Source organism: Camelus ferus, chromosome X (assembly GCF_009834535.1).
Source record: "Camelus ferus isolate YT-003-E chromosome X, BCGSAC_Cfer_1.0, whole genome shotgun sequence".
Classification (NCBI taxonomy): Eukaryota; Metazoa; Chordata; class Mammalia; order Artiodactyla; family Camelidae; genus Camelus; species Camelus ferus.
In genome coordinates, this window is record NC_045732.1 from 78,592,631 (window position 1) to 78,610,904 (window position 18,274).

Below are 18,274 nucleotides of genomic sequence, written 5' to 3' on the forward strand. Positions count from 1 at the left end.
TGTTCTGTCCAAAAATTCTAGTCACTATTCAGCTCTAGCTAATTATTGCCAGACAGGCCTAGTGCTGCCAGATTTGGGAGGAGCCAGAAATGCATATTATATAAGAACTCTTCCAATTTGTAATGTTGACAACTACATTAGTCCGGGTCCTCTGAAAAGGAGATGCCATGACAGGAATAGATGTGCAAGTGGTTTATCTGGGGAAACATGTGTGAGAAAAATGGGGAGAGAGTCTGAAAAAAACTGGTAGAGCTGTCAGACCATGATGTAGGTGCAATCCCTGTGGAGGAGAGAGAGAATGAGACAAGGTCTTAAACTGCAGATGCAATTCTAAGAAGGTTTCAACAAGGTTGTTAGGGAGTCCTCAAGCAAAGGTGGTCATTAGAGGATTATGAATCTCCAAGAAATTGGCCTTCATTAGTATCCTTGTCATCCATGCTCAGTTCATAGTTGAGAGCAGACTGTGGGAAGTGTGGACTCACATGGCAGCTGGGCCCTTGGTCAGTTACACTTCCTTTAGTTTGATATTTCAGAAGCACTTTGTTGTGGATACCACAAGTAAATCTAACATTGTGGTGGCCAGAAAGGTTTGGCCAAAAATACATCCTCAAGTTATATTCAGCCAAAATGTGGACCTTTTTCAACCTCTGCTCTAGTTACTAACATATATTTCACCATGGATGGGCTAGTTACATATACATCCTGAGATAGGCCAAAATAGATTACCAATAGCACCTAGGTAGTAGGATTTAGATACCAGATTAGAACATGAAAAGCTTTAGCTGAGGTGGGTTAAAAATGCATTGCCAGAATAGAGAGGTGGTTTCACAGTATGAAGGAGCAAAACTGCAATCCAAAAAAACCCCAAAAATTATGAGTAAGCATATTGCTTAAAACAAAGTGTCTATAAGCATTATAGACATGATAAACAGTGAAGCTGAATAAACAGTAATGTTGAAAGACAGAAATAGATGATCATTTTTGACTAAGCAGAGCACTGCAGATTTCTACATGAAATGAAAGTGAGCACTGTTACATATACTATATTTATTTAGTATGCTGTGAGAATAAAAGCAAGAGCTAAAAATTTGGGGGATCTGAAAAGCAATAACAACTGTGGCCCTTGGTGAGAGACAATAATGTCAAGAAGGACATGGCCAATTTCATCAGTGCATCTACTGTAATGAGTATGGCAGGACAGGGCAGGCTGAGGTAAAGTTTATGTCAAACAAGGGTGGTCTAAGGTCAAAGCAGGTGCAGTTGCACTTTGGGGTTTCCTGGTGTATCCTTGGTTACAGTGCACGTTTCTGAATATCACAGAATATAATGTCAAGGGACTTCTTCTAGGAGCCATAGAGGCACAGTGGGATAGCACTATGGTACAGGCAGAGAACTTGGGCATAGATCTGGCCAGTAAGGACTTACAGCTGGCAATGTACGAGTAGTTCCTACAACCCGTGGTCACACACACCCTTCAACCACACATTCCATATCTAGGTGATAGGTCAGGGTTTTTCAAATCTTTGTCAGGCTCTTCTGAGCACAGGTGCTGAGCACAGGTTGCTGCTTCTGGATGAAGCTTACTGATGCTGGTGCCCACTGGAAAGGGTGCCCCTGTACCCTGGGGGGGATGACTTTATAGCAGGGATTGCCCACATGTACTTTGGGAGTGGCCTTTGACTGCTGAGGATTTGTAGTTAAAGTATGGATAAGGCACCCCATCATCCATGTGGGGTCACCTGCAATATTCTGTTGGAGAAAACCCTTTTTCAGATGCATAGATGTTGTGGGATAAGATGTAGTATAAATGAAGAGCCCCCCTAAATGCCTTGGGATGCTTTGGAGCTCCAGCGACCATAGTGAACTCTGGGCAGCTATGATGAATTGCCAGAAAAGAAGAGGCAATGGTGCAACAGGAGAAACAAATGACAAAGATGGTTTCCAGAAGAGTTAAATGGGAGATGACCCAGTGTTAGTCACATTGAATGGTTCATGATTTCCCTGTGAATAGCCACTTATGTGCCAAAACTCTCTTTTTATGATTTGAGGTACATGCTAAAGGAGTGGGTATATATGATTAAAGAAGACAAACTATCCTAGTTGGCATGGGGCAAGGGGGACAGTTCTCAATGGTTCTGATCACGGTGTTGGTGATAATACTTTACCTTAGAATGTTCTCTTCACTCTATGTAAAATCTCTACTCATTCTTCAAAGGCCATTTCAAATCCTATTCATTCAAAGAAGCCTTCCTCAGATCATCTGGACTACACAGAATTCTTTCTTTCCTGATGGTAAACAGCAAATACTGTTTGTATCAAATATGATAGTATTGCCTTGATTTGAACTGTCCTCCTAAATGAGTTAAGTATGTAAGCTTTGATTCTCCAGCTAGACTGAAAATTCCATGAAGTCACAGAATAAATTTTTTGTAACCCCCACAGTGCCAAACATATACTAAAGACTCAATATGTTTTTAATATGAATTTGATTAAACCAAGATCTAACAATCATTGGTTGCAGAATAATTAGAAATACCTGGAAAATAGCTATAGCTAGAAATCTTAGTCAGAGTAGGCAATTGCATATGGGTCAACTCAATCTTCTCATGCTTACTACAAAGAAAAAAACATCATCTCCTGAAAGACCGCAAGCCAAACTAGGGCACTTTGATTCCTGAATGACTGGCAGTTAAATCTGAGCATAATGACTACATTAGGAATTGGAATAAAACCAACTTATTCTTTACTTTCTCTGCAGCACAAGAATCATGAGAGAAACTTGAAATCTGAAATGTCCAAGTTTTAGCTCAAATTACAAAACAAGAATCATGCTAAGAACTTGAAATCCCAAATGTCCACATTTTAGTTCAAATTACAAAACAAAGAAAAACAATTGGAAAAACAAATCACTAAGACACCTAAAATAAATACAGGCAAAACTGCAGTGGCTAAGTAAAGACAAAACTATTCAGCAAAACTATTCCCCAAAGAGCAAAGATGAACTGAACAAAACTGTCAAAAACAACTCCTTCATGACTCTTGAAATTGATCAAAATCATACAATAAATTGAGAGGCATTAATTTAAAAAACTTTGAGTAAGAATGGTGGGAATCTGAAGCATTTTAATTAGGGGGCTGTTCCCATTACTCCCACCATCTTTGCGGTATGGTGGTTTTAAACGGGAAGTGGAGGCCACAAGGACAGATAGCTCCACTGATGTTGGGTGCTGCCATGATTTGGAGCAAAGCACAATAAAACCCATGTCCAGTGGCATTGATAAAAACAACAGCAATCTCAGTAGAAAATAATCAAGAAAGGCCAACATCACAGCTAGCCTAATGTCTCAATACTAGTTGTGAAGAGCTACAGACCAGGAAACCAGCAAGAAATTTAATGTGGATATCCAAGGACTGAGAAGCAAAGTGGGCCTTGAGAAGCTCCCATATATCCCTGGGGGTTTGGCAGACCACATGCATGTGCAAGGTTGCAACGCCCACTTAGGAGAGGTTAAAGTCGGTCCCAGATATATACTTGTCCCTGGAAAAACGTGAGGCCTTGTTCACATAGAAAGTAAGAGCTAGGACAGACTTGTAAATGGTCTAAACTTTGATTGTTTTTCCCAACATACATACAGACCCACTGGCAAGGGGTGGGAGATTTATTGGTTTAAGATTTTAATCACAATCAGACCAACCACTGGCTGACCACTAAGCTATGCTGACACAGAGGTAATATTGTCCAAAATGTCCAGTTTTCACTTAAAAAGTTAGACATGCAAAAAACAGTAACATGTGACCCATTTATAGGCAGTAAAAAAGCAGTTAATAGAAACTGTCTCTGAAAGGCCCAAATGTTGCATACAGCAGGCAAAGACATAAAAATATCCTCAAAAAGCTAGAGAAAATCATGTTTAATGAATTCAAGCAAAGTATGAGGGCAGTGATTAATCACATAAAAATATAAACAGACAAATTATAAAAAGAATTAAATGGGAATTTGAGTTGACAAGTTTCAATAACTGAAATTAAAAATTCACTGGGAGGATTCTACAGCAGATTTAAGCTGGCAGAAGAAGGAACAAATAAACATGAAGACAGATGAACAGAAATTATTTTATTTTCAGAACAGAAAGAAAAAGAATTAACAGATCCACAGAGACCTGTGGGACACCAGCAAGTATACCAACCTAGATTAGTTTGCTACAGCTACCAAAACAAAGTACCAAAAAATGTGCAGCTTAAACAACAGAAATATATTGTTCCACTATTCTGTAGGCTAGAAGTCTGAGGTCAAGGTGTTGGCAGGGTTGATCCCTTGTAAGGACTGTGTGGGAAAGATCTGTTCTAGATCTCTTTCTTTGGCTTGTATATGGCTGTCTTCTCTCTGTGTCTTCACATCATCTTCCCTGTGTATGTATGTATCTCCAAATTTTCCCTTTTTATAAGAATATCGGTCATATTGGATTAGGGTCCACCCTAATGACCTCATTTTAATTTGATTACCTCTATAAAGATCTTATCTACAAATAAGATTACATTTTTGGGTACAGGGGGTTAGGCCTTCAACATATGAATTTGGGAGGGCCACAATTTAATCCATAATATAGCCTATGAGTAATTTGAGTCCAAGAGGGAGCAAAGAGACAAAAAGGAACAGAAAAAATATTTGAAAAGATAATTGCCAAAAAATCTCAAACTTGATGAAAAATAATCTATACATCTGAGAAGCTCAAAAACCTACAAGTAGGACAAACATAAAAAAAAATTCACTCTGAGACAAATTACAGTCACACTGTTGAAAGCCAACAACAATAGACAAGTTTCAAAGCAGCAAGAGAAAAATGATTCCTCATATATAAGGGAACTACAGTAAGATTAAAAGGAGACTTCTCATCAGAAACAATGGAGGTCGGAGGAAGTACAATGGCATATGGAACATGCTAAAGTTAAAAAAAAAAACTGTCAACCATGAGTTCTATAGACAGCAAAACTATCCTTTGAAAATGTAATAAAGACATTCCCATATGGAGAATTCATTGCTAGCAGATGTCCTTTACAAGAAATACTAATGGAAGTCCCTCAGGTTAAAAGGAAATGACACCAGATAGTAATCAAATCATCTAAAGAAATAAAAGTAAAGGTTAAATACATAGGCAAATATAAAATACACACACACACATATATACTTACAAACATATACACACATATACATACACACACATATATTTATATCTTTTCTGTTAACTGGTCCAAAATGCAACCACATAAAACAATAATTATAAAATGTAGTCTCAGTTTTAGAACATATAAAGCTACAATATACATGATGATTACAAAACTGTATGGGGAGAGAATAAACCAATGCAGGAGCAAGAAAATGATGCCATTGATGATAACATGAATCCACAGAAGGAAATGAAGACCACTAGAAACTGTAAACTGTGAGTTAATCTAAAAGACTTTATAAATGTATTTTCTCCTTTTTTCTTTATCCTCTTTAAAAGATATGATTTTACAGTTCATAATTGTAACTCTGTATATTGGGGTTATAATCACATATAAATGTAATATATGTGATAATAGTAGCACAAAGGAAGGGAAAGAATGCACACCAGAGTCCCAGACCACTTCCAAACTGCTGCTTTTGAGAGCACCAGCAATGGTTGACCCATTCAGATGTAGTGCCAAGTCTGAGCCAGCTCCATCCTCCACAACTGTACACTCTTCTCAACCTGCAATAGCAGCCTTCATCCCAGTGGGATACTGCACTATGGAGCAAAAGGGGCCAGAAGTGGGTGCTCGGTGTGGGCTGGGGCACATGTTTGGGCAGTTCCAAGACACCAATTAGAATTCCAGACCACTCCCAATCTGCTTCCCTCATCCCATTCAGATGTAGTGCAGGTCCAAGCTGACTCCATCCCCCAACAGCTTCACACTCTCCTCAGCAGCAGCAGTCTTTGCCCTACTGCAGAGCTGCACCATGGAGCAAGAGGAGCCAGAGTGAGTGCTCAGTGTGGGCCAAAGCATGTGCTAGGGCATTCATGGTAAACCAGCCAGAGCCCCATGCAGGCTCAATCTTCTTGTTTTGGGAGTAAGCAAGTGTGTGCAAGCTCTTCACAAGTTTAATCTAAGTTTCTCATAGCCCCCTGTCAGTCCCACTAGTCTTAAAACCAAATAAGGGTGTGTTGGGGAAACTGGACAGCAGCATGTAAATCAGTGAAGCTAGAACACTCCCTTACACCGTACACAAAAATAAACTCAAAATGGATCAAAGACTTAAACATAAGACAAGATTCAATAAACCTCCTTGAAGAAAATATAGGCAAAACATTATCTGACATACATCTCAAAAATGTTCTCCTAGGACAGTCTACCCAAGCAATAGAAATAAAAGCAAGAATAAACAAATGGGACCTAATGAAACTCACAAGCTTCTGCACAGCAAAGGGAACCATAAGTAAAACAAAATGACAAACTGCAGAATGGGAGAAAATTTTTGCAAATGATGAAACCAACAAAGGCTTGATCTCCAGAATATATAAGCAGCTCATACAACTTAATAAAAAGAAAACAAATAACCCCAACCAAAAATGGGCAGAAGACCTAAGCAAGCAATTCTCCAAGGAAGACATACAAATGATCAATAGGAACGTGAAAAAATGTTCAGTATCACTAATTATCAGAGAAATGCAAATCAAAGCTACAATGAGGTATCACCTCACACTAGTCAAAATGGCCATCATTCAAAAGTCCACAAATGACAAATGCTGGAGAAGCTGTGGAGAAAAGGGAACCCTCCTACACTGCTGGTGGGAATGCAGTTTGGTGCAGCCACTGTGGAAAACAGTATAGGGATTCCTCAAAAGACTAGGAATAGACTTACCGTATGACCCAGGAATCCCGCTCCTAGGCATATATCCAGAAGGAACCCTACTTCAGGATGACACCTGCACCCCAGTGTTCATAGCAGCACTATTTACAATAGCCAAGACATGGACACAGCCTAAATGTCCATCGACAGATGACTGGATAAAGAAGAAGCGGTATATTTATACAATGGAATACTATTCAGCCATAAAAATGACAACGTAACACCACTTGCAGCAACATGGATGTCCCTGAAGAATGTCATTCTAAGTGAAGTAAGCCAGAAAGAGAAAGAATAATACCATATGAGATCACTCATATATGGAATCTAAAAAAAAAAAACCATAAATACAAAACAGAAACAGACTCATAGACATAGAATACAAACTTGTGGTTGCCACAGGGGAGGGAGGTGGGAAGGGATAGACTGGGAGTTTGAAATTTGTAGATACTGACAGGCATATGCAGAACAGACAAACAAGATTATACTGTATAACACAGGGAAATATATGCAACATCTTGTGGTAGCTCACAGCAAAAAAAAAAAAAAATTGACAATGAATATATGCATGTTCATGTATAACTGAAAAATTGTGCTGTACACTGGAATCTGACACAACATTGTAAAATGACTATAACTCAATAAAAATGTTTAAAAACATGGGCAGAAGACATGAGTAAACATTTTTCCAAAGAAGATACACAGATGTCCAACAGGTACATGAAAAAATGCTCAAAATCACCAGCCATCAGGGAAATGCAAATGAGAACTACAATGAGATATCACCTCACAACTGGTCAGAATGGCTGTTATCAAAAAGACAACAAATAACAAGTGCTGGCGAGGATGTGGAGAAAAGGGAACCCTTGTGTACTGCTGGTGGGAATGTAAATTGGTACAATCACTATGAAAACAGTACAGAAGTCCCTTAAAGAATTAAAAATAGAACTGCCATATGTTCTAGAAATTTCACTTCTGGGTATATACCCCAAAAACAAAAGCACTAATTTGAGAAGATATATGCACCTCTATGATCATTGCAGCATTATTTACAATAGCTAAGATATGGAAACAACCTAAGTGTTCATTGATTGACGAATGGATAAAGAAAACACACAGACACATAATGCAATAATATTCATTCATAACAAAAGAAAGAAATCTTCCCTTTTCAACAATACAGATTAGAGGTGATTATGCTAAGTGAAAAAGTCAAACAGAGAAAGGGAAACACCATATGATTTCAGTTATAAGTGGAATCTAAAAAAATAAAACCAATAAATAAGCATAACAAAAGAGAAACAGACTCTCTAGATACAGAGAACAAACTGGTAGTTGCCAGAGGGGAGGGAGGTGGTTGGGATGAGAGAAACAGGTGAGGGAGATTAAGAGGTACAAACTTCTAGTTATGAAATAAATGAGTTATGTGGATGTAATATATATATAGGGAAATACTCAATAATATATCTTTGTATGGTGATACGTGGTAACTAGACTTATGGTGATTCAATTTGTAAGGTATAAAAATATCAACTCACTGTATTGTGCACGTGGAACTAACATACTATTGTAGATCAATTATACTTCAATTTTCTAAAAAGATGAATTTAGACCCCATACCTCACACCACATGCAAAAGCTAAGTCATAATGGACTAGATATAAATGTAAGAGGTAAAACTATAAAACTTTCAGAAGTAAATATAGGAGACCTTGGATTAAGCAAAGAGTTCTTAGATACAATACCAAAAAGCACTACTTGTAAAAGAAAAATGATAAATTGAACTTAAAATTCAACACCTTTGCTCTTCAAAAGACATCATTAAAAATGAAAAGACAAGTCACAGACTGGAAAAGTATTTTTAAATCATATACCTGAAAAAGGACTTGTATCCTAAATATATAAAGAATTCTTATATCTCAATAAGAAGGGAAACAACCTAATTGAAAAATGGGCAAAGTAAGTAATACACATTTCTCCAAACAACATATACAAATGGGCAAGAAACAGATGAAACTATGTACAACATCATTAGTCATTAGGGAAATGCAAATCAAAACCACAATGAGGTATCTCTTCATATCCACTAGGATGGCTATAATAAAAAATGGAGAATAACAAGTATTGGCTAGGATGTAAAGAAATTAGAACTTTATACACTGCTGGTGGTGCAAGTAAATGTAATCAATGTAAAATGGTGCAGCCATGGTGAAAAGCAGTTTGGCAGTTAGTCAGAAAGTTCAACATAGCGTTATCATTTGACCAGCAATTCCGGTCCTAGGTATCTACCCAAGGGAACTGAAAACCTATGTCCACCCAAAATCTTGTACGTGAATGTCTATGCCAGTCCTATTCACAATAGCCAAGGTAGAAATAACCCAGATGTCCATAAACAAAAGGTGGTGTATACATACGCTATATACAACTATTCGACCATTGAAATGTAATGAAGTACTGATTCATCCTACAACATGGATGAACCTTGAAAATGTCCCACTAAGTAAAAGAAGCAAGTCACAAAAGACTGCGTACTATCTGATTCCACTTATGTGAAATGTGCAGGATAGGCAATGCATAGAGACAGGAAGCAGATTAGAGATTGCTGGGGGCTAGGGTGGTAATGGGAACTAAGTGCAAATGGGCCTGAGAGAGAGGCCAGTGGGGTGATGCAACTATCTAATACTGGATCGCAGTGATAGCCGCACCACTCGATAAATGTACTAAAAATCCTTGAATGTTCACGTAAAATTAGTCAATTCCATGGTACGTAAATTACATCTCAATACAAAAATTTAAAAACACTTTGGGAAGCAGAGGGAACAAAAGGCAAGTTTGAGTCTTTGACAATGTATTAGGGGTCATACAGAGCTCATCAGGCTGTTGTATGTTGTTGATGATGTTGTTGTTGCTGTGGTTATGATCAGCATGGTGGTTTTCCCATGACAGCTGAAGGTCAAGCAAGGATTTAGGTCTTGTAAAATAAAAATTTTCGAAGCAAAAGGAAAAGAGTGTTGCTGGGTTGAAATTTTGAGTAGCAGTAGGGGCAAAGAGAAGTGCATAGGTTTAAAAAAACATTCAGGCTGCAGAAGTGACAAGACTTCATACTGAGTGATACTGGGAATGCGGAAGGGTGAGGATGCCTCAGACTTAGCATGCTTAAAGTTGGATTCCTGTTGTCTTGTCACACTTTTGTCCTCCTGTGCTGCTAATCTCAGGGAGTGGACCGGTATCCTGGCACAGAGTAACCATTCATTGATTATCTTTGGTATCTTTGGAGTGAAAGCATGCATGAACAGAGTCAAAATATGGCCAAAGCATTCACCAGGTCCTGCCAAACAGCCAATCCTACACTCACCCACAAGCTCAGCTCAGCAGCTCTCTACCAGAATTTCTCTCTCACTCTGTTGACCGTTCGGAAATTATCGGGGCCCACACCCCGAAGAACACTCACCTTCGTTCAGCCACTCCTTGCCTAAACCCTGCAGGTGTGGCAAAGGCCACGTTGTGCCCAAAGCCTCTTATCCAGTACATTCTTTACACGTGGACGATGGCAGGTGCCCATATAGCCCATATGAGCAGGGGGGACATCTGGTGCTGTAGAAAGAGGGTCACAGTGGTGCCCAGCTGGTGGACCCGTGTTCACTTTAGCTCTGAGCAGAAAGAGACTCTTCCCATCAGAGGGGTTTATTAATCCAGGGCCCACCTCCCCCACCCTACCCGCCATCCTGGCAGGCAGAAAACACAGCTGCTACAAACACTGCAGACAGCGAGTGATCAATTTGGATATTTTGCTGCTGTTCCCAGTGTTGACAACCAGACATACAGAACTGCTTGTGGTTCCTCATGCAGATACCCAAACCAGGAAGTGATACTTCCCAGAAGTAAAGAATGAGGTGGGACACGAAAAAGCAGTCAGTCCCCAGACTCAACCAACCCAGGGAACATTCACTACCTCATACTGGTTATGAAATAAAGTATAATCTCTGTAAGTACTGTGGTAAATAAATACATTCGCCTCTCATGGTTGTGAAGGTTACAGGGCTTTTCATAATATATGGCTGCCATTATTATTATCACCAGTTCCTTAATGAAGAGGAATCAGAATGACACCAAACTGTTCTTCCATAGTGTTTCTAATTCTTTGCCTTTATAGCTAAGTCATACCTTTCCCTGCACTGCCAAGCAAAGCGAAGCACGGAGAGGGTAGGGACTTGCTGAAAGCTAGACAGTCAATGACAGACCCAGGCCAGTGAAGTCCGACCGAGGTTGAGACAATGTACACTGAGCGTCAGTCTCGACGCGCGGCTGCTCCAGCTTTTCCAGCTCTTCCCTAGCACTAGGCCCATCTGACCCCGCGCTGGTCTCCGGGCGGACTCTGTCGCACAACTGACACAAACCGTGACGACAGCCCTGCGGCAAGGTACAAGTGACCTTCTTTTCTGCCAGGGTTGAGGTGAGTACCACCGCCCTGGGGCGGAGCCGTCAGAGTGGAAGCCACCGCCCTCTCACTGGGCCAGGCCTGAAAGCCAGCGCCTGGACAAATCCACCCACCCATCGCACCCACCCAGGATACCTCTTCCCCGATCCACGGGGCGGGACCCACCTGTGCTGGAGGTCGCGACTCCCAGCTCAGCAAAGCGGGAGGAAATGCCAGCAAGGAGAGCCTCGGGAAGCAGCCCTACGCCCGCCTTCTGCTTTTTCGCCCGAAAACTGTCTGCCCAGCGCTCCCCTCCCCCAGCCTTTTCGGGCCCGGCGCAAGCCTGTAGGCCCCGCCCCTCTCCTTCCGGCTATGCCGGGTTGGGGCTTTGCACGCCTGGGACCTAGCCAGCTGTGGGGGCGTGCTAGAGCTTCTGATCCGGAAGGATCAGGTTGGGGCGCTCTCGTTGATTACCCGCATTTAGATTTGGAACCACAGATTCGTGTAAAAGCCAGGTATCTTGCTTGCTTTTTCAGGACTCCTTACAGTACGCTCGTATTTATGGTATTTTATTGAGGTTTACTGGAACTGAAATTCTTCCACTATCCTTCCATCACTTTCTTGAACTTACATTGCATACCATTCAGTGCTGGACTCCCCAGTTCTGTTGAGCTCCTTGAATCCAAGGTTCAGGTACAGTGTTAAATACAGTCAGCACTAGAATGGAGTGAGCCATTAGGATGTATGTTTTATACAAGTGAAAATTCAGGAACCATACATATTACAAAGAAGGATAAAAATGCACTGAAATAGTATGTGCAGTGGAAATACAGAGCAGAGGGAAAAAATTGAGAGCAACAACAAACAACAGACATAATGTATAGACGCTTAAAATGGGAAACTTACCAGTATTGTACTTATTAAAGATGAAAATCTTTAGTCTGATATCAAAAGGGTAATAATAAAGGAAAAAATTTGTAAAAGGATCAACGGAAGAAGAAAAACCCTTCACACTTTCGTCCTGGAATTCCTTCTGCCAGATGCTTTACCCCTACTTGTCTATTTGGAAAATTGCTACTCATTACTTTGGACTCAATTTAGAGATTACCTCCTTTATGAATCCTTCCTCTTCTTTCCCAGATAAATTTATATTCTCCCTTTTCATGGCTCCAATATGATCAATGGATCCAGCACAGGCCTCAAGTATACCACTTATCATTCTGAATTTTAATTTCTCTCTGCATGCCAGTGTCCTCTAGTGAACAAGTAGCTTCTTGAGAGCAGAAAGTTTGTATTTTTCAAATTTATTTTCTAAGTCTCTAGCACACAACCTAACAGATAGTATGTGTTTAGTGAATATAAAAAGACTATATGATGTGAATTAATGTACGGAGGAATAACTGAATAACATGAGATGATAGACTCAGACTGGTGTTCATTCATGCAGTAAACATTAATAAGTGTCTGCTGAACCCAGGTGCAATATTAAGTGCTGACTATAAAACGGTAAACAAAAAGCAGATAGAGTTCATGCCCTTTTGGAGTTTAAAGAACAAATAGGAATTTGACATGCAAACAGGAAAAGGAACATTCCATACAGAGAGAACAGCATGATCAAAGGTCTTGTAATAGGAAGGAGCATGACAGTAACAATTAGAGTGAATAAGATCAATAAAGGTAAGGTGAAATCAACAGATACAAAGTACCCAGAAATAGGCAAGAGGTTGATAGATAAAGCCTGTCTAAGAGTCAGAAAAAGAAGCCATTTGCCTTAGTAATAATAACCAACATTTATTAAACCTGTGCTTCATGCCAAGTGCTGGGCTAAGTGTTTTACAGCAAATATTTAAGGTAGATAATATTATCCTTGCTTTACGGATAAGGAAACTGGGGCACAGAGAAGTCAAGTAATTTCACCAGGATCACACAGTATTTAAGTTTCAGGACTGCTATTCAAACCTACATAATCTGGCTCCAGGCCTGAAGGTAGTAATTGTAATAAAAGTACAAGTAAAAACTACAAAGAGCTCTTTTACAAAATATGTTCATTATTTTCAGATATTTGGCATCTATAAGAAACAATATGAAGAGATTCAAGAAACAATATCCTGGACCCAAAATTAGTGCTCTAGACATAAAACTTTGGCGTAGACATTGGATGGTATTAGCAATGGTGCCTTTGGTAGGTGATACCATCAAACAGCAATGATGTTAACAGGCATCAGCAGCAAACCAGACAACAGAAGGAAGAAAGTAGTTGTCCTCAGTGCTCTTTTGTGGAACACATATGAGATGTGGAGCAAAGGACGTCAATTTCTTATTTCACAAATGAGCGTAATAATAGTATCTATATCACAAGGTTGTGATGATGAAATGAGATAGTATGTGTAAAGTACCTGACCATAACTGAAACACAGTAGATGCTCTATGAATATTAGCTGCTGTGATGATGAAGCATTTTAGTGCCTAGAGGAGGGGAGGTAGGACCAATCAGGGAAGGTGGCGTTCAGGTAAATTCGTGACATGATATATCAGGTAAATATTGAATAGGTGGTGAGAACAAAGTTTATTTCCTCCTCTTTGCATCAATTGAATCATCTCCCCCTCATTTTCAGTTAGTATTTACTTTTCTGTTATAATTATTTACTTGTTGGTTTCCCTTAGTATGATTTGTGTGTGTTTGTGGGAAGGAGTTAACATAGTATTTAGGACAGGGTGGGAACTTAAAGAACATTTGTTGAATGAGTGAGTTAATGTCTGAATAAAAAGCAGTAGGTATAAATGTGCTACAAAATAAGAAAAAATTTTTTAAGAAAAGCAATTATAGTGTCTGGGATCTTTTATGTTTTAGTCATACTGGCCTTCCTTTCCTTATGTTCCTAGAACTCACCAGGCTTGTTACTGCTCTAATTCCAAAAATATAATCTGCTCATCTATTTGTGTCCATACACACTGCTAATACTCAAGGCCAAGTGTTGGCATTTTTTAAAAGGTCAAATAGTAACTATTTTAGGCTTTGTGGGGCACATACCATCTCTGTCTGCCACTATTCAAATCCAAATTCATTGAGCAAAAACAGCTACAGATAATATTTAAATGATGAGTGTGCATGTATTCAAATTAAACTTTTATTTACAAAACAGACAGGAGGCAGAATTAGGCCTTTGGGCTCTAATTTGACAACCCTTACTCTAGACTAAATTACCACCATCTCTTGCATGGACTATTGTATGAGAATGATGTGTGGAAGCCATCATCTTTGGCCAACATCTACATCTTGGTTTTATCAGCATCTTAATGAAGCTTTCATGTTCTCTAATCCTGGTCAGAACCTTAAGAGTTGTTGAAAAGTGTCTCAAAGTGTGTATTGTAATTTTGAATTTTTATTCATCAAAATGGTCTTTAAAAGAACCAACTACTAATGATCTTTGAAAGATTGAAAAATGAAGTAAAGAAAGAAAAAAATGAAGATTCATAATAAAAGTTACTATATGACTTTAGCCAGAAAATAAACATTGTGTACACAGTTAAATGTTGAATTTGGCTAAGGCTTTGGTCTATGACAGTAATTCTACTATATACTCTATACAGAAACAAATGAATGCTAAAAGTTTTCAGAAGAAATAATCTAAGCCATAAAAAATTTTCTCATTTACTGATGGATAAAAATTTGGTAAAAGCTGGAAATGTATTCATTTCTGTCTGAGGATATAAACAGGATATAAACGTTTCTGACTTAACAGAAGTATGATTCAGCACAAACTTAGTAACCTGTAGAATAAGTTTTACAGTGAAGAGACATTTCATTAGTTGAAAGTGACAAAAGCCTCCCTGAAACTAACTTAAGTGAAAAGGAAAAATTTATGGAAAGATAATGGGGTGTCATTAAAATCTAGGAGTGGAACATTCAAAACTTGGAAAGGACAAGGTACAGTTAGTTTGAATAATGGTTAGAACGAAGGATTCAAATGCTGTTAAGACTCTCTGTCATTTTTATCTCTATTCTTGCTCACACATTTATTTGTGCACTCTCTCTCTCTCTCTCTCTCTTTCTCCCTCTCTCCCTCTCCTCCTCCCACCAAAGCCCCATTTGTTTCTCAAGTCCATGCAACAGGAAATATGGTTAATGACATCTTCCTAAATGTTCACCTTACAGCTTCAACCACTAGGGAGACACACTATACCAAGCTGGGTTATCTGAAAAACAGATGCCAAGATGAGAATGACCTTGGATCAAATGATGCAAAAATATCCCAAAAGTATTATAGCTGGTGGTTGTTAGCTAACTCCACTTGTCACAGTAGGTTTTCTCCCAAAGGAAAACCTGCAAGGCACTCCCATGACTGCCACAGACACTGTGGTCCTATATCCATAAATCTGAGGGCAGGATTCATCAGCCAAGTTTAAGTTTGGTGCCCATGCAGAACAATCAACTGTAGCTAGGTGAGCAATGCCACATTATATTAAGGGACACTTTCAAGAGTGATCAATCATCCCAGTTTGGCTAGGATGGAGAGAGTCCCTGAGATGTGAGACTTTGCTAAAATGAGGATGGCTGGTTGTTCTAGAGGTACCCATGTTAATAGGGGTGGGAAGGGCACTCACAATAATCCTGTAAGTTATATACTATATAAACCATTGTATTTTACTACATTTTATGGAGGAAATTCTGTGCTACAGTGCTTTTACTGGATTAGATGAATTTATGAAGTTCTCAGAATTATTCCCTTGAAAATACCAAAGGTGTCATACTTCTTATCATGCTCACTCTCTTGTGCATTTATACATGCTTCTTCCATCTAGAGTGCTTCTCTCACTGAAATTTCTCTACCCTTACCCTTCTTACCACTGTTAGAAATGTCTCTTGCCCATTGCTTTGTTTTCTATAAGAAAGTATTTCCTTAAATGAAGATTAAATCACATACCGAATGCTAAGCACCTCTGTAGAGCATAGCATAAAGTAGTAGCTTGCATCAGCCAGGACTCTCAGTTGCATGCAACAAGCTGAGTGTGGAGGATTTAAGGAAGAAAAAAGTTTGATAAACCAATATTGTGAATGGCACTAGACTAGCACTCCTGCTCTTACCAAAAATCATAAAACTGCATAAAATATGTAAGGAAGCTATTTACAGGCATTGAACAATACTCAGCACATGACTGTGATCCACAGGAGCAGAGAAACTCACAAGTAAGCTGCCAGAATCACCCTATTCTTTGCCTGGTGACAATTTCCTGACCCCAACACAGAGAGCTCAGGAGGCAAAGACCAGAGTTCAGAGTAGCTGAAGCAGATAAAATCTGCAGAGCAAGCATAAGATAAGACAAAGCTGTGTAGATGTTGGAATGGGCAAACATGTCTTGTGGTTTCCGACAAATCTTTAAAAATAGTGATAAGGTTATAGAACTTACACTTCTTGGTTCCAAGACTTACTATAAAGCTACACTTTTCAAAACAATGTGATAGTGGAGGAAGAAATGACAAATAAGTCAGTGGAACAGATTAGAATTCAAAAATAGACCTAGACATATATGGTCATTTTATTTTTTGGTTTGTTCAACCATTCACCCATCAAAGAGCATTTGGGCTATTTCCAGTACTTTTCTATTGTGAATAAAGCTGCTATGAATATTCATGTACAGGTATTAGTGTGCACACAAGTTTTAACTTTTCTGGACTAAATGCCCAGGAGTACAATTGCTGGGTTATATACTAGTTACATATTTCATATTTTAAGAAACTACCAAACTGTTTTCCATAGTGGCTATTTTACATTCTTACCAGAAATATATGAGAGGTTCAGTTTCTATGCAACCTTTGCAACATTTTGAGTTGTCAATATTTTTTATTTCAGCTGTTCTGATAGGTATTTAGCAGTATCTCATTGTGGTTTTAATTTGCATTTCCCTGCTGACTAATGATGTTGAACAAATTTTCATGTGCTTATTTGCTATGTGTATATCATCTTCAGTGAAATGTGTCTTTATGTCTTTTGCTTGTTTTCTGCTTGGATTTTTTTTTCTGGTTGAGTTTTGCGAGCTCTTTATGTATTTAAGATATTAATTGTTTGTTGGATATATGGTTTACAAATATTTTATCCTTTGTTGCTTCTCTTTTTTCATCCTACTAAGTATTCCATAAAGTAAAGGTTTTGAATTTTTATGAGGTCTAATTTATTAATGTTTCTTTTATTACCTGTGCTTTAGGTGTTAAGTCTAAGAACTTGTTGCCCATACCTATATTCCAAAGAATTTTCTTATATTTTTCTAAAAGTTTTAAAGTTTTGTGTTTTGCATCTAAGTCCATGATCTATTTTGAGTGACTTTTTTGTAAGGTGTAAGCTTAGATTGAAGTTTATAATTTTTGTCTATGGATGTCCAATTATTCCAGGACAATTGCTTGAAAGGCTATCCTTACTCCATTAAATTGATTTTCTACCTTTATTAAAAATCATTTGGACATTTTGTGTGGGTCTATTTCTGACTTTTAATTCAGTTCTATTTACCTAGGGGTCTATCCTTCTGCCAATACTACACTGCCTTGCTGAAGTCAATTATTTTTTTCTAAAGTCACCAATGCCATTAAATAGGGAAAGGAAGTCTCATAAAACCACTGAATATTGAAGAAAATGAATATTAAACTCTACCTCATACTATGCACAAAATTTAATGTAGGATGAATCACAGACATAAACATAAATGCTAAAACTATGAAGCATAAAGAAGAAAACATAGGAGAATATCTTCATGATCTTGGGTTAGGCAAATATTTCTTAAAACAGAAAAAAAATCATTAACCATAAAACAGTATGGAGATTCCTCAATAGACTAAAAATACACTTACCATATGATCCAGCAATTCCACTCCTGGGCATATATCCAGAGAACACTATCATTTGAAAAGACACATACATGTACCCCAATGTTCATAGCAGCACTATTTACAATAGCTAAGACATGGAAACAGTCTAAATGTCCATCAACAGATGACT

The 18,274-nt window shown here is 38.5% G+C and overlaps 1 protein-coding gene across 3 annotated transcripts in view; it reads right to left on the reverse strand.

Moving 5' to 3' along the window:
* The window catches only part of TMLHE (trimethyllysine hydroxylase, epsilon), a 48,241-nt gene extending 36,604 nt beyond the window's left edge, over nucleotides 1-11,637 (reverse strand). Inside the window, exons 1-2 of one of the 3 annotated variants that reach the window (XM_032474959.1) lie at nucleotides 11,472-11,637; nucleotides 10,320-10,462 (exon numbers count right to left, since the gene is read on the reverse strand). In XM_032474959.1, the coding sequence (XP_032330850.1) occupies nucleotides 10,320-10,399 (80 nt within the window). In that variant the 5' untranslated portion in view covers nucleotides 10,400-10,462; nucleotides 11,472-11,637. The remainder of the gene's footprint in view (nucleotides 1-10,319; nucleotides 10,463-11,471) is intronic. The other 2 variants (XM_032474957.1, XM_032474958.1) reach the window with 2 other exon arrangements.
* Between the last annotated feature and the right edge of the window lie 6,637 nt (nucleotides 11,638-18,274).